This window comes from Oncorhynchus gorbuscha, linkage group LG01, assembly GCF_021184085.1.
Source record: "Oncorhynchus gorbuscha isolate QuinsamMale2020 ecotype Even-year linkage group LG01, OgorEven_v1.0, whole genome shotgun sequence".
NCBI lineage: Eukaryota > Metazoa > Chordata > Actinopteri > Salmoniformes > Salmonidae > Oncorhynchus > Oncorhynchus gorbuscha.
The window spans coordinates 60,495,380-60,518,144 of record NC_060173.1 but is presented as its reverse complement, the minus strand read 5'-3'; the positions used below and the strand labels follow the sequence as shown (position 1 = coordinate 60,518,144).

The window sequence follows — 22,765 nt, the reverse complement described above, 5'->3', positions numbered from 1 at the left end:
TCACAGAATGGGATATCGTCCCCTTTTTCTATTATCATTAGTTAACGTACACTGCTGCCCTAACTAGAGGCACTTAATAATAAATACACGTCTGGCTGTGTTTATGTATGACTTGTGTTTGACTGTACCTCCCCCTAGTGCGTATCTGACTACTTGTTTTGTCTTGTTCATTTGCAAGTCACAAAACAATGACTCATCCTAAAATACTCTGTCTGTGTGCGCTGCAGGTCCAGAAGAAGAATTACAGACAGGAGAAGAAGCGGGCAGCCAAAGAACTGTCAAGCGCTCTGAAGGACCCCAGTGTTGTCATCACGGCTAACTGGCTAAAGGTAATTTGGGAATATCTACTCACTCACTGTTGCTTTCCAGGGATGTTTTTTCCCTATATTACCATGACACATTAAAACGTGTCATACACACTCATCATGTAATAGTATTGAGGCCTCCTCCACTCTCACTCCTGGAAGATCCGTGGTTCGCTAAAGAGCTGGACCAAGCTGTGGTGTGCCCTGAAGCCGGGGGTCCTGCTGATCTATAAGACCCCTAAATCGGACCACTGGGTGGGCACCCTCCTGCTCAACGCGTGCAAGCTGATTGAGAGGCCCTCCAAGAAGGACGGCTTCTGCTTCAAGCTCTATCACCCGCTGGACAAGTCCATCTGGGCTGTTAAGGTCAGACACGGAGCGCTCGTCAATGACAGAGTTCACTGTTGCTCTCGATCTGGATGACTTTGTTATTATTGTCAGCTTCACAATATTCCACATGTTCTGTTAGTTTCTGTCTCATGACATGAGTGCATGGAGAGGGCCTGGTTGGATGTACATGATTTCTGCTTTTGTGTTTTTATGTGCTCTGCTGTACTTTACAGATGGCTTATGTAGCGTTTCTAATGCTGGCTTCAGAACTCTTGGGCTGTGTTGTCTCATCTTGTTACAATTGTTGAATAATTATACTGAACAAAAATATGAAAGGAACATGCAACAATGTTAAAAAGGTACAGTTCGTATAAGGACATTTTAAATAAATCAATTAATTCGGCCCTCATCTATGGATTTCACATGACTTGACAGGGTTTCAGCCATGGGTGGGCCTGGGCCAAGCCAGTCAGAATGAGTTTTTCCCTACAGAAGGGATTTATTGCAGACAGAAATACACCCTGTGCTGGCATGGTTACACCTGGCCTGCGGTTGTGAGGCCGATTGGACGTACTGTGAATTCTCTAAAAATGACGTTGGATGCAACTTATGGTAGAGAAATGTACATAAAATACTCTGGCAACAGCTCTGGTGGACATTCCTGCAGTCAGCAGGCCAATTGCACACTCCCTCAAAACTTGAGACATCTATGGCACTGTGTTGTGTGACAAAACTGCACTGTTTAGAGTGGCCTTTTATTGTCCCCAGCACAAGGTGCACATATGTAATGACCATGCTGTTTAATTAGCTTCTTGATGTGCCACACCTGTCAGGTGGATGGATGATCTTGGCAAAGGAGAAATGCTCACTAAAAGGGATGTTAACAAATTTGGGCACATCATTTTACGAAGCTTTTTCTGCAGTATGGAACATTTCTGGGATGTTTTATTTCAGCTCATGAAACATGGTACCAGCACTTTACATATTGCGTTCATATTTTTGTTCACTGTACGTTATTCACAGCAGTATAAAGATTGTAAATCTAGTGATACTATTAAGCATGAGGAAGGGTAATGTTAACCCCTATGTCTTTTGGTGTCCTAAGGGTCCTAAAGGGGAAAATGTTGGCTCCATCACTCAGCCTCTACCCAGCAACTACCTGATCTTCAGAGCTGCGTCAGAGTCTGACGGTGAGAAGTATTTTTGCTTGCTTGCGTGTGTGTGCGTGCTCGCCCTCACGCTATAATGAGACACAACGACCCTCGTGGTATCAGAGCTGTGTGTCTGTCTGAGTGGCTGTACAATCGGTGTATACGTGCAAGCACCTCTTGGTGTCTGACAACCTTTGACCCCTGATCCCCCCCCCCTCTCTCCACCCCAGGTCGGTGTTGGATGGATGCTCTGGAGTTGGCTCTGAGCTGCTCCAGCCTCTACAAGCTGACAGCTAAAGCAGGGAGAGATGGAGACCTCAGCACCTCCTCAGAGTCCTCCCATATACTACAGCTACTGCAGTCTACTGCCCTCACTGATGCTGAGCTACTACAGTAAGTAGCACATACTATAGTCATCTGCTCTTAGTAGCTATGTTTCCATTAACTTGTCCAGTGATTTTTTGTTGTTGTTGTTGTTGACATTTTATGTTTGCATAGAAAATAGATGCGACATTTGCCTGCTAGGGTGCGTATCAATTTATCTATCTTGTGTCTATGAAAATAGCTGGACGTAATGACGTCACATAAACAAAACACCTAGTGTGGAATAAAAATGTAGTGTTTCTATTACCCATTTAGGCCAATTGCACATGAATACATTGGCGACAGCCTGTATTCCCTCCCACCTATCTGTTTCATGTGTCAGGTAGCCCGTGAAAGCCAGAATGTACAGAATGCAATAATTGACTAATATTTCCCATATTCGAATAGTTCTCATGTGCCAACGTATCGCCAAGGTCCGTGCCATGTTTTTAAATTTTTTAACATTTTATTTAACCTTTATTTAACTAGGCAAGTCAGTTAAGAACAAATACTTATTTACAATGACGGCCTACCGGAAGGCAAAAGGACTCCTGCGGTGACGGGGATTAAAAATAAAATAAAAATATAGGACATAACTCATCACGACAAGAGAGACCCCAAAACACTACATAAAGAGAGACCCAAGATGACAACATAGCATGGCAGCAACACATGACAACAACAGCATGTTAGCAATACAACATGACAACAACATGGTAGCAGCACAAAACATGGTACAAGCATTATTGGGCACAGACAACAGCACATAAGGCAAGAAGGTAGAGACAACAATACATCACGCGAAGCAGCCTTAACTGTCACATGGTGAAACTTGCACTCCTGTAGATCTGTAATAATTGGATAGAGAAACTTGCCAGCCTACCAGAATAGCAAGGGGACGCAATACAGGCATTCTTGAAAGTCAGAACAATTCTTCTCCTGCAAAGAATTGAAAAAAATTATAGTTGAAAAGTATTATGCAAGCAGTAGGCACTTGGAATTAAATGTGGAGTGGAGCTTATAATGACATAATATCATGCCCCGCGGACCTTCAAAAGTATTCGGCGAGCATCATTTATTTGAAGAACACAGTTTACATCATCATTTGTCGCATTAAAGAAAGTTCACCGAAAGAAAAATCTACCCCTGTCGAATGGATAACAATGTTGTTGATCTTGAGAAAATGTATCCTATATCTGTCAATTGAAACCTGCATAGTGACATTGAGCTACTACAATGAGAAGCACACACGCATGCACAGACGTAGGCACTGGTGGCTAGTGTTGCATGTTATACCGACACTTCTGTACTTTTTTCGATACTTAAAAACAAATGGTTCGGTACTACAAGTTTTGTTATGTTCCGGTTCTTCTGTCAGATGTGTTTCACGTGATTGAGAGGATCAAGTCTATCAGCACAGCCCCTTTATAGCACAAAGAGCAGTGCCTGCTCCACTTACTCATCCGTTGCTAGTGCTGTCTGGTCAGCATTGTTAGCTCCCTAGTCATGCTGCACAGAAGAGTCAACACACTTGAATAATGCAACACGGCTTGTAGAAATGTCAACACTTTTCATTACTGTTCGCAAAACAATGTCTATACAGGCTAGGTTTCTCATCTGTATCCCCATGAAATAAGCTAAAACAAACTCAATAACTTAATGCATGCATTCACCTGTATTGTGAATAGACTTAGGCTACATCTTGATTTACAGTTTATCAATAGAGATGTACCATTCAAATAAGTAATTACTATTGTTTTGTAGTTAGATCGGTAAAATTGAAATTGATTCGTTACTGCATTATTGCTGTCTCTAAAAAATGTACATACAAGTGTTCAAATCAAATGACATTGAGCTCAAAAGATGCCCAATGATTGAACAGAGCGCTGAGAACAGTAGCTGAGTTTCTGTCTGGATCAAGTGCCATTCTGTGACTCTGTATGCTTTTTTTTGTGGTCTAGTTTTGGCATTGAGTATTGTGATACTAAACCTGGTATCCAAGTCCAAATTCTGGCATTGTGATAACACAACAGGTGGCGCAGTCAACAATGACTGCTTTATTTATTTCAACACAGATGTCTTATGTGATTTCGGCACAAACATAATTATATGATATAGGATCCACATAAAGTGTATCGGCCTATGGAGTTGCTTATAAATTGCTTTTAACATGTTAGCCCGAAGGTTTTACACCGTATTTACTGAAATGTACACTTGACACGCATGCCACAACACTACTGCATGTCAGTGCCTTTCTGCTTCTTATGCGGGGAATCCTAAGAGAAATAACGAATTGTGACTGCAGGATCTGGTGCATGGTCCTTGCTCAATGACCAACGTTTATGGGGTTGTCCTTTCCAGGAGTCCCCTCTGATCAGTCTGGTCGTCCCAGGTGTTGAAAGTCGGAATCATAAGGATGTTGAAAAATAACAATCACTATGTGTAATAAATCACTGCTTATTTATTGAAAACCAATCCAAAATATATTTTGTATCATTTATTTCTATGAGCCTCTGTTTGCCCATTTAAAATACTTTGTCTGATTGTGTGGACGTTACGAAACATTTGAAGATATTTACACACACAGCCCTGATTGGCTGATAGGATGGTCTATAGTCCACCCCCGTACCCAGAACAACAGTCATTTGGTCTATTTTAATCAGGTCATGATGTGGGCCAAAGGTCCCATCCCAACTGAACAGGCTGAAAGTCCAGGCATTTTTTTCAAACCACTCTTACACAAAAAATTGTTTTCACAACTTCAAATCAAAATAACATTTTATTTTTCACGTGTGCTAAATGTGTTTCGGGAACGTCCAACTTACAGTGAAACGCTTACTTACAAGCCCTTAACCTCTAGCGACGAGCAATCCCGTATCCGGGAGCGTAATCATAGCCTCAAGCGCATTACCATAACGCAACTTTCCCTATTCATGAAAATCGCAAATTAAATGAAATAAATATATTCAAACACAAGCTTAGCCTTTTGTTAACAACACTGTCATCTCAGATTTTCAAAATATGCGTTACAGCCAACGCTAGACAAGCATTTGTGTAAGTTTATCATGGCATAATGCTATGCTAGCTCTGCTGGCAGCAGGCAACATTTTCACGAAAATAAGAAAAGCAACCAAATTAAATAATTTACCTTTGAAGAACTTCAAAGGGACTCAGGAGGCTCCCAGTTAGATAGCAAATGTTCCTTTTTTCCAAAAATATTATTTTTGTAGGCGAAATAGCTCCCGTTTCTTCATCATGCTTGGCTGAGAAATCGACCGGAAAATGCTACCACTACAATGCCAACCTTTTTTCAGAATTATCTCCATAATGTTGACAGAAACACTGCAAACGTTGTTTAGGATCAATCCTCAAGGTGTTTTTAACCTATATATTCGATAATATATCCGTTGAGGCAATTGGTTTCTCATAAGAAGTGATTGGAAAAATGGCTCCCCAGTATTTTACGCAATATTTTCTGCGGGAGACACCATATGACCACTTGCTAAATATGGACCCTTACGGCTATTCTTTAACGGAAATGCATAAAAAGACGTCACAATGCTGTAGACACCTTGGGGAATACGTGGAAAACGTAAGCTCATTCATAGCTCATTCACAGCCGTATAAGGAGTCATTGGCATGAGGTTGTTTCAAAAAATGCGGCACTTCCTGGTTGGATTTTTATCTGGGTTTCGCCTGTAACATCAGTTCTGTTGCACTCACAGACAATATCTTTGCAGTTTTGGAAACGTCAGAGTGTTTTCTTTCCAAAGCTGTCAATTATATGCATAGTCGAGCATCTTTTCGTGACAAAATATCTCGTTTTAAAACGGGATCGTTTTTCATCCAAAAATTAAAATAGCGCCCCCTAACACTTAATTGGTTTTAAGAATCCTTTTGGACCTAGACTTGGTGCTCCGGTACCGCTTGCCATGTGGTAGCAGAGAAAACAGTCTATGACTAGGGTGGCTGGAGTCTTTGACAATTTTTAGGGCCTTCCTCTGACACAGCCTGGTATAGAGGTCCTGGATGGCAGGAGGCTTGGCCCCATGTACTGGGCCGTTTTCACTACCATCTCTAGCACCTTGTGGTCGGAGGCTGAGCAGTTAAGATACCAGGCAGTGATGCAACCAGTCAGGATGCCCTCAATGGTGCAGCTATAGAACCTTTTTGATGATCTGAGGACCCATGCCAAATCCTTTCAGTCCCCTTAGGGGGAATAAGTTTTGTCGTGCCCTCTTCACGACTGTGTTGGTGTGTTTGGATCATGATAGTTTGTTGGTGATGTGGACACCAAGTAACTTGAAGCTCTCAACCTGCTCCACTACAGCCCCGTCAATGAGAATGGGGGCGTGCTCGGTCCTCCTTTTCCTGTAGTCCACAGTCATCGCCTTTTTCTGGATCACATTGAGGGAGAGGTTGTTGTCCTGGCACCACACGGCCAGGTCTCTGACCTCCTCCCTATAGGCTGTCTCGTTGTTGGTGATCAGGCCTACCACTGTTGTGTCATCGGCAAACTTGATGGTGTTGAAGTCGTGCCTAGCCATGCAGTCATGAGTGACCAGGGAGTACAGGAGGGGACTGAGCACGCACCCCTGTGGGGCCCCCGTGTTGAGGATCAGCGGGGCAGATGTGTTGTTGATTACCCTTACCACCCGGAGGCGGCCTGTCAGGAAGTCCAGGATCCAGTTGAAGAAGGTGTTTAGTCCCAGGATCCTTAGCTTATTGATGAGCTTTGAGGGCACTATGGTGTTGAAAACTGAGCTGTAGTCAATAAATAGCATTGTCAAATAGGTGTTCCTTTTGTCCAAGTCGGAAAGGGTAGTGTTGAGTGCAGTAGAGATTGCATCATCTGTGGATCTGTTGGGGTGGTATGCAAATTGGACTTGGTCTAGGGTTTCTGGGATAATGGTGTTGATGTGAGCCATGACCAGCATTTCAAAGCACTTCATGGCTACAGACGTGAGTGCTACGGGTCGGTAGTCATTTAGGCAGGTTACCTTAGTGTTCTTTGGCACAGGGACCATAGTGGTCTGCTTAAAACAACATGTTGTCAGGGACAGGTTGAAAATGTCAGTGAAGACACTTGCCAGTTGGTCAGTGCATGCTCGGACTACACGTCCTGGTAATCCATCTGGCCATGCGGCCTTGTGAATGTTGACCTGTTTAAAGGTCTTCCACACATCGGCTGCGGAGAGTGTGATAAGTCTTCCGGAACAGCTGGTGTTCTCATGCATGTTTCAGTGTTACTTGCCTCAGTAATTAAGCTCTTCTGGTAGGCTCGTGTCACTGGGAAGCTCGCGGCTGTGCTTCCCTTTGTAGTCTGTAATATTTTTGTCCGCCACATCCGACGAGCGTCAGAGCCGGTGTTGTAGGATTCAATCTTAGTCCTGTATTGACACTTTACCTGTTTGATGGTTTATTGCAGGGCATAGCGTGATTTCTTGTAACCTTCCAGATTACAGTCCCACTCCCGCATTTTCAGAGTGATTTTGACCTCCTAGTGTGGATTTTATTTTATTTTAATTGCACTCTCCTTTAACATAATCTGACACTTCATTATGATTCCCTTTGATTACATGCCAAAGCGTCTTTGAGCATTTCTTTTTAAAATAATTTGTTCCATTGCTGCTTAAATGATCATTCATAGCTTTCGTGAACATAAAGATCTTTAGGTTAGTTTCAAGCTTCTGATAGTGGCACTGCATACTGTATATATTGTCAGGCAACAGCTCTATAAGGAAATTGCCATCAATGAAAGGAACTGGCTCTGTGCCCTAGCCCTTGCTTGGATCACTCCAACTCCTAATTAGACCTGAGATGGTCTTATGGTAGTTTATTGCTTTTATAGTTTGACCACTGATTGTAAGTCTCTGCCGTTGTCTCCAGGAATTTTGATTCTGTTCTCAGTTTTAACTGGAAAGTCAAAGGCTACCCTGCTGCCCCTTGTTGTATACACCTCCTTCCATTTTCCTTTGGGCCTATATGGATAGGGTTAAATTCAATTGAAAGGCAACAGTTTGGAGATCATGGGCAACGTATTAGACCATGGGTGAGGACACAAGTTGTTTAATCCAAACATTACACTGTTGATTTTATGTGCATTTTACATTTACTGTACGCTTTGCTGCATTTGTTGATTACAAAATCTGAAAATACATTCAGTGACACGATAAGATTATTCCTGGAAAATGTGGCGCAACATAAGAGGTGTGTCGCCTGTAAGTCGCTCTGGATAAGAGCGTCTGCTAAATGACTTAAATGTAAATGTAAATGAACAGTCCCTAAGTAATTTCAATGCACTTCTGTGAAACAAACAAGTCTTGAACTTGCACTCCATCACGCTCCTTCTTGGTCAAATAGCCCTTACACAGCATGTAGGTGTGTTGGATCATTGACCTGATTCCACAGGGATGCTGGCCCATTCTGACGCCAATGCTTCCCACAGGTGTGTCAAGTTGGTATGTAGTGGATCTCTACTCTGAATAGCTTGTTCCGTCTCATCCCACAGATGCTCAATTGGATTAAGATCTGGTGACTGGGCAGGCCACTGCCAGTAAGCTGAATTCACTGTAATTTTCGTGGAACCATTCCTGGACAATCCTAGCCTTGTTGCATGGTCTATTTGCAGATGAATATACTGCTGCTATGAAGGGATACACCTCATTGGCAATGATCTTAAGATACCTTGTGGCATTCAAACGTTGCTCCACTTTTATCAAGGGGCCCAATATGTGCCATGTGTGCCAAACAGCAGGACCCGGGATTCATCAGACCAGGCAATGTTTTTCCAATTCTCCGGTGTCCAGTGTTTTTGTTCATTAGCCCACTGCAACCGTAGTTTGTTTTTTGCTTAAAGTGGAACTCTGTAAGGTCATTGGCTGCCATACCCCATTCGTGTCAAGGTACGATGAGTTGTGCATTCTTTCATTTGTTTTTAGGTATCAATGTTGTACAGGACTGTCCTGTCCGTTGACTAACTGTAGCCTGTCTGTTGCTCTGCACAATTAGTCATCCTCCTTTTGTTTTCTTTCATCAATTACCTGTTTTCGACCACTGGCTTGCCAATGGCTGTATGTACTTTGGTTGATGGACCATTCTTGATACACACAGGGAACTGTTGAGCGTGAAAACCCCAGCAGCGTTGCAGTTCTTGACACCCTCAAAACGGTGCACCATTTTAGGTGTTCCTAATGTTTTGTACACTGTCAATATTTACATAAGAGGCAAAAAGAGGTTATACTATTCACACATAAGCCAGCTTTTGACACTATTTTAAAAAGTGGTTATGGTTGGTATGGCTTTGAATTGCTGTGGTAGTTTGTTTCACTCAACAGCGCTGGTATATAACAATGTGTTCTTACCAGATAGACACTTATATTTAAAAGTGAATATTAGAGTCTCTGGTAATTATGCTTGATTGGTACCTTGGGGCTGAGTCAGTGATAATTCTGTGGACCAGACCAAGTTGAATACATTTTTCCACAGATAGCCAGCCTAGCTGCTTAAAATGCTCAACCTCCAGATGAGTATGAGGGGGAAGTTTAAGTACTGTTCTTACAAGCTTGTTTTGGCTGGTCTGTAGCTTATTCTTTAGATGTTTGGTGAACCATGATGTGCAGGCAAAATCAAAGTGAAGCTGGACTATCACAGTTGCCAGGGTCTTCAGGACAGGTTTCCCCAACTGGCAGAATTTGGCGCGCAGGTGCTTTTATTTGGCCCGCTATGTTTTCTGAGCAAATGTAAATATTTTTTACAAAAAGAAAAACATTTATTTTGCTTGTTGAACATAAGACTAAAAACACCAAGAAATCCGCTCCAATTTATTTCTATCTGTTCCCAAGTATTCCCACTTATAATCGAGAGATGTTTGATCGCATACAAATGTAATCAAGGTTTGAAATGATGCTTTAGTCAAGTATTATACAGTGTATTCGTAAAGTATTTAGACCCCTTTACTTTTTCCACATTTAGTTACGTTACAGCCTGATTCTAAAATGTATTAAATAGTAGTTTTTCCCTCGTCAACTGACACACAATACCCCATAATGATAAAGCAAAATCAATTTTAGGAATTTTTGCACACAAAAAAAAATCACATTTACATATGTTTTCAGACCTTTGGCAGCACCTTTGGCAGTGATTTTACATCCTCGAGTCATCTTGCTAAAAGCTTGGCATACCCGTATTTGGAGTTTCTCCAAAAATCTCTGCAGATCTTCTCAAGCTCTGTCAGGTTGGATGGGGAGCATCGCTGCACAGCTTTTTTTTAGGTCTTGTCCCGAAGCCACTCCTGCGTTGTCTTGGCTATGCGCTTAGGGCCATTACATTTACATTACATTTAAGGGCCATTGTCCTGTTAGAAGGTTTTGTCCTGGACAATTGTCCTGGAGCAGGTTTTCATCAAGGATCTCTCTGTACTTTGCTCCATTCATCTTTCCCTCATTCCTGACTAGTCTCCCAGTCTCTGCCACTGAAAAACATCAAACAACATGATGCTGCCACCATGCTACACCGTAGGGATGGTGCCAGGTTTCCTCCAGATGTGACGCTTGGCATTCAGGCCAAAGAGCTCAATCTTGGTTTCATCAGACCAGAGAATCTTCTTTTGGTGCCTTGCGGCAAAGTCCAAGCGGTCTGTCCTGTGCCTTTTACTGAGGAGTGGCTTTCGTCTGGCAGCTCTACCATAAAGGCCTGATTGGTGGAGTGCTGCAGAGATGGTTGTTACTTCTGGAATGTTCTTCCATCTCCACAGAGGAACTCTGGAGCTCTGTCAGAGGGACCATCAAGTTCTTGGTCACCTCCATGACCAAGGCCCTTCTCCCCCGATTGCTCAGTTTGGCTGGGAGACAAGCTCTAGGAAGAGTCTTGGTCATTCCAATCTTCTTCCATTTTAGATTAATGGAGTTCACTGTGTTCTTGGGGACCTTCAATACTGCAGACATGTTGTGGTACCCTTCCCCAGATATGTGCCTCGACACAATCCTGCCTTGGAGCTCTACAGACAGTTCCTTCGACCTCATGGCTTGGTTTTTGCTCTGACATGCACTGTCAACTGTGGGACCTTATATAGACAGGTGTGTGCTTTTCCAAGTCATGTCCATTAAATTGAATTTACCACAGGTGGATTCCAATCAAGTTGAGTTTGAATACTTATGTAATATCTGTTTTTTTATTTTAATACTTTTGCAAAAAATTAAGCATAAAGAAATGTTTTCGCTTTGTCATTATGTGGTATTGTGTGTCGATTGATGAGTAAAACATGTATTTATCAATTTTAAAATAAGACTGTAATGTAAGAAAATGTGTCAAACGTCAAGGTGATCTGAATACTTTCCGAATGCACTGTATTTTGGTATTTTATTAGGATCCCCATTAGCTGTTGCAAAAGCAGCAGCTACTCTTCCTGGGGTGCACACAAAACATGAAACATAATACAGACATAATACAGACATAATGCAAAACATCAATAGACAATACATTTTTTTAAAGGTACACGTAGCCTACATATCAATGCATACACACAACCTATCTAGTTCAAATAGGGGAGAGGCGTTGTGCCGCAAGGTGTTGCTTTTTCTGTTTTTTGAAACCAGGTTTGCTGTTTATTTGAGCAATATAAAGATGAAAGGAAGTTCAACGTGATGAGAGCTAAATATGATACTGTAAGCTTTCTTGAATTGGTTCTGGATTTGGGTACTCTGAAAAGACCCCTGGTGGCATGTTTGGTGGGATACGTGTGTGCCAGAGCTCTGTGTAAGTTGACTATGCAAACAATTTGGGATTTTCAAAACATTAGTTTCTTATAAAAATAAGTGATGCAGTCAGTCTCTCTTCGTCTCTTAGCCAAGAGAGACTGGCATGCATAGTATTAATATTAGCCCTCTGATTACAATTAAGAGCAAAACATGTCACTCTGTCCTGGGCTTAACTAGGTCTTTCCTTGCATCACTGGACCACATGACTGGACAATAATCAAGATTAGATAAAACTAGAGCTGGCAGAACTTGCTTTTTGGAGTGTGGTGTCAAAAAAGCAGAGCATCTCTTTTATTACGGCTAGACCTCTCCCCATCTTGACAACCATTGAATCTATATATTTTGACCATGATAGTTTACAATCTAAGGTAACGCCAAGTAATTTAGTCTCCTCAACTTGTTCAACAGAAACACCATTCATTACCAGATTAATCTGAGGTGTAGCACTTGAGGAATGATTTGTACCAAATACAATGCTCTTTAGTTTTAGAGATGTTCAGAACCAGTTTATTACTGGCCACCCATTCCATAACTGACTGCAACTCTTTGTTAAGGGTTTCAGTGATTTCATCAGCTGTGGATGCTGATGCGTATATGGTTGAATCATCAGCATACATGAACACACATGCTTTGTTTAATGCCAGTGGCAGGTCATTGGTAAAAATAGAAAAGAGTAGAGGGCCTAGATAGCTGCCCTGCGGTACACCACACTTCACATTTTTTACATTAGAGAAGCATTTGCGGTCAATTTGCAGTCTACAAATTATTTGTAATTATCTTCCGACCATCTGCTCAAGAAAAAAATTGGCCCGCGCTTGAATCTAGTTGATTATCCCTGCTTTAGTGTGTATAGCTAGGTTTCCATGCAATTAGCGACAGATTTTCATGAAAAAATGAGAAAATCCACAAAACCAATATGCACATTTTCCCATCAGTTGTTTAAAATTGGCTTATTTCTTGTAAAAGTATGTGCGTAAATATGTGGTGCACATAAAAATGACTTAAATTCATGGACCAAATAAAAAATACAAGTTAAACGGGTTTCCATCGCATTTAAACTCTGGGCCTACTGATGGTTTTGGTACAAAAACAAAGTGTAGGTATAGCGAATGTGTCCACTCTGGTATACAGTATAGCCCACATGATGAAATTATCAACAAAAGTGTGAGATTATTTTTCGCAAACAGCAGCCAAGCATTGATCATCATGTCACCAGAATAAGACCCTCAATATTTATTGAAAGGAGCATCAAGCTCGTCACCATGCACATTCACCACCTGGTGAAGTTCATCATTATTTTCTCTGTAGCCTAATAAACTGCATGCTTTCCCATGATGTCATGATATTTTTATCCAACATGTACTTTACATGCATTAAAAGGTTGGATGGAAATCTGATTGATGTCAAGCCATTTTGAAGATGCTGGAATTATATTTTGGACGACCGTGTACATGCCTACAGGAGACATTTGAAGTAGCCTAATCAGATTAAAACATTGAGTGGTTGAGTTTATGCCACATAGAAAATGTGATAAATACTTTTTAAAGGTTAGATGACAATTACAGTATTTAAGCTATATTGAAAAGATAGTGCATAAAGGAAATACCACCTTGACATAAGGGAGGCGCATGCAAGCGGGGTGGAATAAATGATATAGTAAAAGCTGCAAAAGAATGAATGTAAACCTGAAGGAAAAAAGACTCAACCCTCCCCAAGCAAAATCATTATAATTGGGAGCTAAAAAAAAGCTATCTTCCAAAGTCTTAAATTCGAAGTTGAAGCAGATCTACTTTGATTTTGTCACATCATTGTCTAAATTAGATTGAAGTATATAATTACATGTTATAACTCGTCATTTAATAGGATCTCTGTGGATTCAAGTATGTATAGGCTATTTTGGGAAGTTGACAATCGTTTGCTGACCTCAAAGAGAAGTTAAGATTGGGGGAATACTATCCCTTAGTCAGCTCGCAGTAAAATACACAATACCATTTTAGCATACAACTCAGAGTATAAAAAATCTACTTGAATTTCTTTGTCAGGGGTTATAACAAAGAGAGGGCACACCTGCTGATTCAAAGATAAGTAGGGTCATTAAATAGGGCACCTGAGCAGTGACATATTCAATAAGGTGTGCCTAAATAGTGGTCACAATTTCATTGGGTTTCAATGGAGTTGTCATGCCAAATAATGTCAGGGCAAAATGTTCATTGATTTCGCTAAGTAATTGAGAGTCATGGTGTATGTCTGTGTGCGTTTTCTAGAATCCTCCATTTAGACTGCACTCTCTAGCCCCTCCCTGTTTGTGCCCCTCTCTCCTTTCAGCCAATCACAACAGCCCCCGTGGGTCATGTGACAGGAGGCAGATACTCAGGAATAAATATTTTACCAACCAGTGAAGTAGACCCCCCCCCCCCACACTGTTACACACCAGAGATCCTGTATATAATGACCAGATACTCATGTTTCCGCCCTAACAATGGGAGTCATTGTTCCAAAGGGGAAAGGCAGGCAGGCGACAAGCTTAGGTCCAAAATAAGCCCATATAAATGCATTGTGCTTAATTTGGACAGATTTAGGTGAGAGTGAATCCTCTTGCTTCGCCTCTTCCTTTCTGCACACACACACACACACACACACACACACACACACACACACACACACACACACACACACACACACACACACACACACACACACACACACACACACACACACACACACATACATACATTCTCACACATATCCAGGAAGCAGGCGTGGCAGAGAAGACAGGAAAACAAATCCCTACGCTTTAGTCGCTGATTTGTGAAAATAACAGACATGTGCCTTTTTACTTAGAGAGGAGAGGAGAGGGGAAGGGCTTTTTGTGCCTGTGGATGTATTTTATATAAATCGCTTGTTGTTGTGCTTAAGTGGAATCTGGAGGATAATTGCCGTTTGTTACAAGGTAAGAAAGGCCACGCGTCCCAAGTTTATGGCCTACGGTGTAATGTGTTTGTGTAATATTTCCAATTGGCTGGTGAGGTAGAACATATGACTTTTGACATGCGTGGCCTTTGTGGCCTTACAGTTTCAGTGTGTACTGTGTGGAAAACCGGCGTGTGCCTGTGAGAAGGAGGCTGTGTATGTTTCCGTCCATCTGTCCACTGGAGAGCCACACACAAAGGTCTGCTGTTAATGGCTCCAATCTAACAGCCATTAAGGTCCTCTTTAGCCGGCTGCCCTTTTCTCTCCGTCTTTTTCTCTCTTTTATGGACTGATGCTTTTCTACTCACTGGTTGTCTTAAGGTTAAGTCTGGTAGTTGTTCACAAAATGTGTTCTTTTGAATGGCAGGATGTAAGTGAATATGGTTCTTATTCAGTACCACACATAGCTGGGGCACGCTGTGAATATTGTGGGATATGTATTTCTTATATCCAGGGCTCTATCGTTCTTGGGCTCTGTGTCCTGTGTCTGTGCAACTGCATGTGCGTGTCATCCTCTGAGTAACATCATTATTGACAGTGACATTCATGAGGGGTGCGTTGGGGGATGTGGTTGCTTAGGCAGCCATGTTGTACAAATGAAATCAAATGTTGTGTCACGTGCCAATTTAAAAACAGGAGTAGAGACCTTACAGTGAAATGCTGACAGACGTTGGACATGCGTCCTGTCCTTTGACATTAGGCCTTATCCCTCTATCTCGTACCCAGGTGAGGAGAGGGTGGCTCATAATGATGACTGGAATGAAGTGACTGGTAATCAAACGCAAGGAAACCATGTTTGATGTGTCAATGCCATTCCATTCCAGCCGTTAGTATGAGCCCGTCCTCCACAGTTAAGGTGGAGGACTGTGATCTAGTCTCTGTTTGCTGGTCTCTGTGTAATCATATCCAGCTCTCTCAAAATATGGAGAAGGAAAAACACTTTAGGAGTGAGAAATTACATTTTTTTCAGGCTTTTCAATATGGGATGATTTTTTTTTTGAGGTTGTTTGTCAGTGAGTTGTGTCATAGCTGTGACATCATTATGTTGAGATGCTGTTCTTGAGATGCGGTACCTATTAGGATCTCATCATTATGATTCATTTCATATGGTGGTGACAAGGGATGACTTAGTACCGTTTCTTATATGTGAATTAGAGTTCAGAGCAGGATGACCTGCTCAATGCCTTTTTATCCAATTCTCCCAGAGAATCATGTCACTTGTCCTGCTTTCAAGCTAAGCTTGCGTGTGCTGCAAGTGACCATGAATTGCACAGGTATTAAAACTGAAGTATCGGGAGCTGAGGCTGTTGTTTTCAACACCGGTGCAAAATTCAGTTTTATTCATCTGTCTTGACTTTGTTCTGGGGCAGAGGTACGCCCCTGAAACTGGTAACTGGAAGTTATTCAGTTTAAATCAAATTCTGCTACAGTTTTATTAATGAAATATGCAAACCCAATAGCTTACCAATGTGCAGATGGACATTAAGTTAATAAATAACAGCGTTGTACCATCACATATCTGTAACAGACACAAACTTTATTAATGTGTGCTCCTGCTAATTAAACCATATCTGTGTGTTTCTCCTCTTTAAGGTTGGCCAACCAACAGATGGAGAATGACGGCTACTCTGAGAAATCAGAGCACGATGCCCAGGAGGATTGGGACAACGGGGCCAATGAGAACGGAGGTCGGCTGACGGAGGAGAGCGACATGGACCAATCGGACGAGTTGTCTCCGGGGCTGCAGGCCACATCCTACGTCGAGCAGAGCCAGGAGGAGATGGCCGAGGTGAAACACGACAGGACATCACTCACAGACGGCTAACATACACTGACAGGTTATTAGGGGTTCAGCACGTTACAAAGCCTGTAGCTAGCCAGTGATGATTTACTCTAAATCTATCAAATTTATTGGTGAACATCAGGGGCCACATGAAATGTGACGTGGGGCCGGCTTTGACCGCCGGGCAGCTACGTGATTATCAGGACTGTAGGGTAAAGACAAAAAGAGACATGATGACTATTTATCGTAGGAATGGGAAATACGTTTTCCTCTACTGAAAGGAGTCTATTCGAATTAATCAAAACTTAAATTTTCCAACCTTGCTTCTGTGTGTCCCTTTCTCCCAGGCTGGTGAGGCGTCCCAAGTGGAGACGGTGTCTGAGGAGAACAAGGGTCTGATCTGGACCCTGCTAAAGCAGCTGCGGCCTGGCATGGACCTGTCTAAAGTGGTCTTGCCCACCTTCATCCTGGAGCCACGCTCTTTCCTGGACAAACTATCGGACTACTACTACCACGCTAATCTGCTGTCGGAGTATGACAATACTAGACTAGTAGTACACTTGTCGCTCAACTATTACCGCCATTACTTTACCTCTACTATGTCACTACCACTATACCAATCTACTGTATGAGATAGTAGATACACTCTAACTGAACAAAGCCCTGTGTTCATCTCTCCCTTTCCCTCCCTCTCTCTCTCTCTCTCTCGCTCTCTCTCTCTCTCGCACTCTCTGTTTTTTTCTTCTATGTCCTCTCTCGCTCTTGCTCTCTCTCTGGTCCCAGGGCTGCGAGGGAGGAGAGTCCATATGGCAGAATAAAGCAGGTCGTGCGCTGGTACCTGTCTGGCTTCTACAAGAAGCCCAAGGTAAACTCGCCTGTTCTTTAAGGTTAATAATACAAAGTGACACTCTCCTATTTCTGGGGTTGGCTGGAGGAGCCATTGTAGTTCTGAGTGACTGGTCTGACTTCCATTCTACGATTGTACCACTGTATGAACATACAACCAATATTCAAGCCAAAATTTGAAAAACAAAAATTCCGTAGTGTAAACTTTGTGGGTTGTGGAATGGGAGATTGCGGAGTTGGGTTAGTTATTTCATTTCTGTAGGGTCTTGGTAAAGAATTTATACCATAGATGGGTCAAATAAAAAAAATATTGAGTCATTGTTCTTTCAGGCTGATATATTCTATCTTGTATACGCTAGACTGGGGAAGAGGTAAGAGTGTCTCTGGTGTAACTGCCACAGGGACTCCCAGAATTACAGGTTCAGCTGCTTTCCAAGCCAGGTATACCTGATACACACAGCAACACAGACACGTGATAGGGTGTGGCAAACAGAGGTAGAGCAACGCTTAATTGTAATGTGTCACTCTTTTATTCTTTCATTTTGTATTTGCCTGTTAATCTATTTTGTAGTGCTGACCCCAATTAGTTGACTGGTCGATTGTTTGGTCGTTAGGCTGTTGGTCGACCGAGATTTGTTTTAGTTGAGCAGTAACGCATATATACATACAGAAAGACATATATACATACATACATACACTAACGTTCAAAAGTTTGGGGTCACATAGAAATGTCCTTGTTTTTGAAAGAAAAGCACATTAAATTAATCAGAAATAACATAAAATTAATCAGAAATACAGTGTAGACATTGTTAATGTTGTAAATGACTATTTTATCTGGAAACGGCTGATTGTTTATGGAATATCTACATAGGCGTAAAGAGGCCCATTATCAGCAACCATCACTCATGTGTTCCAATGGCATGTTGTGTTAGCTAATCCAAGTTTATCATTTTAAAGGGCTAATTGATCATTAGAAAAACCATTTTGCAATTATGTTAGAACAGCTAAAAACTGTTGTCCTGATTAAAGAAGCAACTAAACTGGCCTTCAGACTAGTTGAGTATCAGGAGCACCAGCATTTGTGGGTTCGATTACAGGCTCAAAATGGCCAGAAACAAATAACTTTTTTCAGTCTATTCTTGTTCTGAGAAATGAAGGCTATTCCATGCCAGAAATTGCCAAGAAACTGAAGATCTCGTACAATGCTGTGTACTATTCCCTTTACAGAACAGCACAAACTGTCTCAAACCAGAATAGAAAGATGAGTGTGACGCCCCGCTGCACAACTTGCCAAAAGGACAATACATTAGAGTGTCTAGTTTGAGAAACAGACGCCTCACAAGTCCTCAACTGGCAGCTTCATTAAATAGTACCTGCAAAACACCAATGTCAACAGTTGAAGAGGCGACTCCGGGATGCTGGCCTTCTACACACACACACACACACACACACACACACACACACACACACACACACACACACACACACACACACACACACACACACACACACACACACACACACACACACACACACACACATAGTAAATGTGCCCATTTGGGGGATTTGATAGTATTTTTGATTGGCTGAACGCACCACCACTAATAACCTGTGTAGCTTTTCAAGGTAATGTTGTCTTCACCTTAAACAGTAAGCAAACAAAGTCTGTTTTTACATCCATTGAGAATTACAATAGTTCCTCAATGTATTTAAAAACTATATTTTCAGGTCTCTCCCTTTCGACAACCACACAGCATGAAAGGGAAACATGTCATGCTCTGATCCAGTTGAAACGTCATAAAATAGGCCTACCTGATTACTTCTTATCAGTGCTGGACTTGGACTGAAATAGGTTCTGGTACTCATTTTGGGTGCTGGTAGTGTTTATATGTAGGTGCAGGAGCGCCACAATAATAGATAAGAGATAATATTATATAGAAGGATCAGTAAGTTCGCTAGCTTCGGGCCAGACCCAAGTTAATAGTTGATACAATGTTTCAAGTTTGTTGCAAACAGGCCAATGTGATATTTATAGAATATTTATTTTTATCAGGATATTTTATACCTGCAGGTAGTTTATTTGTTGGCTATTTTTACATAGTTGGCAATAGAAGTTACTTTTTAGGTTCGTATCATTTTCATTTAAATTTGGATAGAATTTTGATTAACCACATGACAATGATTTTGAGATATGAAGACGTTATTACAAATGAAATTAAACTGTTTCATGAAAATGTGCATACCATAACTGGCACGCAGATCAGGAGAAATGGTAGGATAAATTGGTATTCAACATGAGACTCCTCGTGTAATCTATTACCCGCAACTTCAGGAGAGTAATGGCAGAATCTGCTAAAGCCAACAGGAGTGGGAGAATAGTTGGGTCAGGTAATTTTTTTCTTCTTTTCTGGAGCCCTCTTGAGGCATTTGTCATAAGCTTAAAGCATCAGACAAGCTCAGTGCATGTAGTTGCTTTTATTAAAACACAGTATGTCTATGTATGGAAAAATACACCTTTAAAAAATGTTGACCGATCGATTGGTCGAAAGAACAGGCAACTTTCTGTCGTCAAATATTTTTTGTTTCGTTGGGGACAGCCCTACTATTTTGTATGATACACAGTTTGGAATGAGTGCAGTCATGTGATGGATATTAACAGCATGTATGTGTGTCTGTATTCATCATTGTGTCCATGCAGCTATGATTATTTGTGTTTGAATCCTTTGATTTGATATTTTAAATGAAGTATGGCTGTGTGCATGTATGTGATAGATTTTAACAGTAGTGGATGGGTGTGCGTGTTACAGGGACTGAAGAAGCCCTATAACCCCATCCTAGGAGAGACGTTTCGCTGTTGCTGGCTCCACCCTCAGACAGACAGCTGCACCTTTTACATCGCAGAGCAGGTGAGATGACCCATATACTTCTTACACACACACAACAAGTGTGTACCGCTGTCTCTGTCATACCTCTGCAGGTCTTTTGTCTAAAAGCTAGCTAAGACTTCAGCTGCCTCCTAACCAAACTCATTGACAGCCCTACTGCTTAATATTACTGTTGTGTATCTGAAATACCAGTATTGGACAAGTCCAAGTAGTAGTCCTACGGCAGGCTTCACATGCAAATAGACTCTGTCTCAATAGGTTACTATATTATGATATTTAAAAAATGAACAGTAACACACACTAGTCCAATAATGTTAACAGTAACACACACCAGTCCAATAATGTTAATGAACAGTAACACACACCAGTCCAATAATGTTAACAGTAACACACACAAATGTCCAATAATGTTATTGAACAGTAACACACACCAGTCCAATAATGTTAACAGTAACACACACCAGTCCAATAATGTTAATGAACAGTAACACACACCAGTCCAATAATGTTAACAGTAACACACACAAATGTCCAATAATGTTATTGAACAGAAACACACACCAGTCCAATAATGTTAATGAACAGTAACACACACCAGTCCAATAATGTTAACAGTAACACACACAAATGTCCAATAATGTTATTGAACAGTAACACACACCAGTCCAATAATGTTAACAGTAACACACACCAGTCCAATAATGTTAATGAACAGTAACACACACCAGTCCAATAATGTTAATGAACAGGAACACACACCAGTCCAATAATGTTATTGAACAGTAACACACACCAGTCCAATAATGTTATTGAACAGTAACACACACCAGTCCAATAATGTTAATGAACAGTAACACACACCAGTCCAATAATGTTAATGAACAGTAACACACACCAGTCCAATATTGTTAATGAACAGTAACACACACCAGTCCAATAATGTTAACAGTAACACACACCAGTCCAATAATGTTAACAGTAACACACACCAGTCCAATAATGTTAACAGGAACACATACCAGTGTTTAAAATAGAAAAAAACAATCATTAAGAATTCTTCATCAGTTACCATGTGAATAATTTCTCAACCTTAAAGTTTTAATAACGGTGTACGTTTTTAACCAGTTCAAGCGGCAGGTAGCCTCGTGCTTAGTCCGTCGGACTTGTAACTGAAAGGTTGCAAGATCAAATCCCTGAGTTGACATGATTTAAATCTGTCATTCTGCCCCTGAATAAGGCAGTTAACCCACTGTTCCTAGGCGTCATTGTAATTAAGAATTTGTTCTTAACTGACTTGCCTAGTTAAAAAAAGAAGAACAAATCTAATGTCAGAATTATTTAACAATCACAATTGAACAATAATGAATGAATCTGTTTATTCATGGTAGTGCGGTCTATCAGTGGGAAAGCTGGGGGTGTTTCTTCAGTTTGGTAAGTTTGTTGAAGTATGGGGTGATGGTTGACGGGGCAGTTCGGAGGTCACGCTGACTGTCCAGTTTGTTTCTGCTTTTAGTTTTCAGCATGGCCATAGCAGAGAAACAATTTTCACACTAATATGTAGTGCTGAAGGGTAACATTATTTGTTACCCTGCAGCATGTTTTCCACTTTCCGGATGATAACGATATACTGTACTTTTTAAAAGAAGTGAAAGTGCCTTTCTCAGCCCAGCTGCAATAATTTTTCCGGTGTGGTCGTCTGGGAAATAAGAGGTCTAAAGGCATTTGTTTTGCAACTTCCAGTTGTCCGTCAATGTAATGAATCATGAGGCTCTGTGGTCCGGCTTGACCATAAGTCTTCAGTGGTAGAGAAGAATGCACCGTTATGGATTTCCTTGGCAACTCTGTCACGACATTCTGTGTAGAGTTCTGTCAGACATGTTTTGCTGAAGTATTTACAGCTCGATTCTAGAGTTCGCATCAACTTTGTGAAACCGTCTGTCTCCACAGTTTGAATTGGTTCTACGTCTTTCGCTATGTGATACACAATTGCACTCGTTATCTCATTCCACTTCTTGCTCTTCTTGTCATAGGCAGTACCACTAACGAATGATTCCTTGAATGATAGCTGAGTGCGAGTCTGGCTTGGAGATGTCTTGCTCCGGGGGTTTGCTGCACGCATTCTGGTAGATACTTCACAGTCACGCACATGCGGGGTTTTCAGGTGGTGAAACAGTTTGCTGGTGTTTGACTAACACAATGCGTCGACACAACTTACACAGTACCTGTTTGTTGGTCGAGGTCGGATATCTTAAAGCCAGACCAATGCAAAAATCCATATCATGGCACACCGTCATAGAGGTATTCACGTTCATACCGGTATACTGCCCACCCCCACTCACTACTGTGAGTCACTCTATGTAAGATACTTAATCTA

At 41.4% G+C, this 22,765-nt stretch overlaps 1 protein-coding gene across 3 annotated transcripts in view; it reads left to right on the top strand.

The window, feature by feature from the left end:
• Positions 1-22,765, top strand: part of osbpl5 (oxysterol binding protein-like 5) — a 120,893-nt gene that overhangs the window by 76,024 nt on the left and 22,104 nt on the right. For all 3 annotated transcript variants that reach the window (XM_046357917.1, XM_046357910.1, XM_046357922.1), the window contains 8 exons: positions 228-329; positions 468-671; positions 1,741-1,825; positions 2,017-2,179; positions 16,471-16,666; positions 17,008-17,192; positions 17,444-17,525; positions 20,314-20,412. In XM_046357917.1, the coding sequence (XP_046213873.1) occupies positions 228-329; positions 468-671; positions 1,741-1,825; positions 2,017-2,179; positions 16,471-16,666; positions 17,008-17,192; positions 17,444-17,525; positions 20,314-20,412 (1,116 nt within the window). The remainder of the gene's footprint in view (positions 1-227; positions 330-467; positions 672-1,740; positions 1,826-2,016; positions 2,180-16,470; positions 16,667-17,007; positions 17,193-17,443; positions 17,526-20,313; positions 20,413-22,765) is intronic.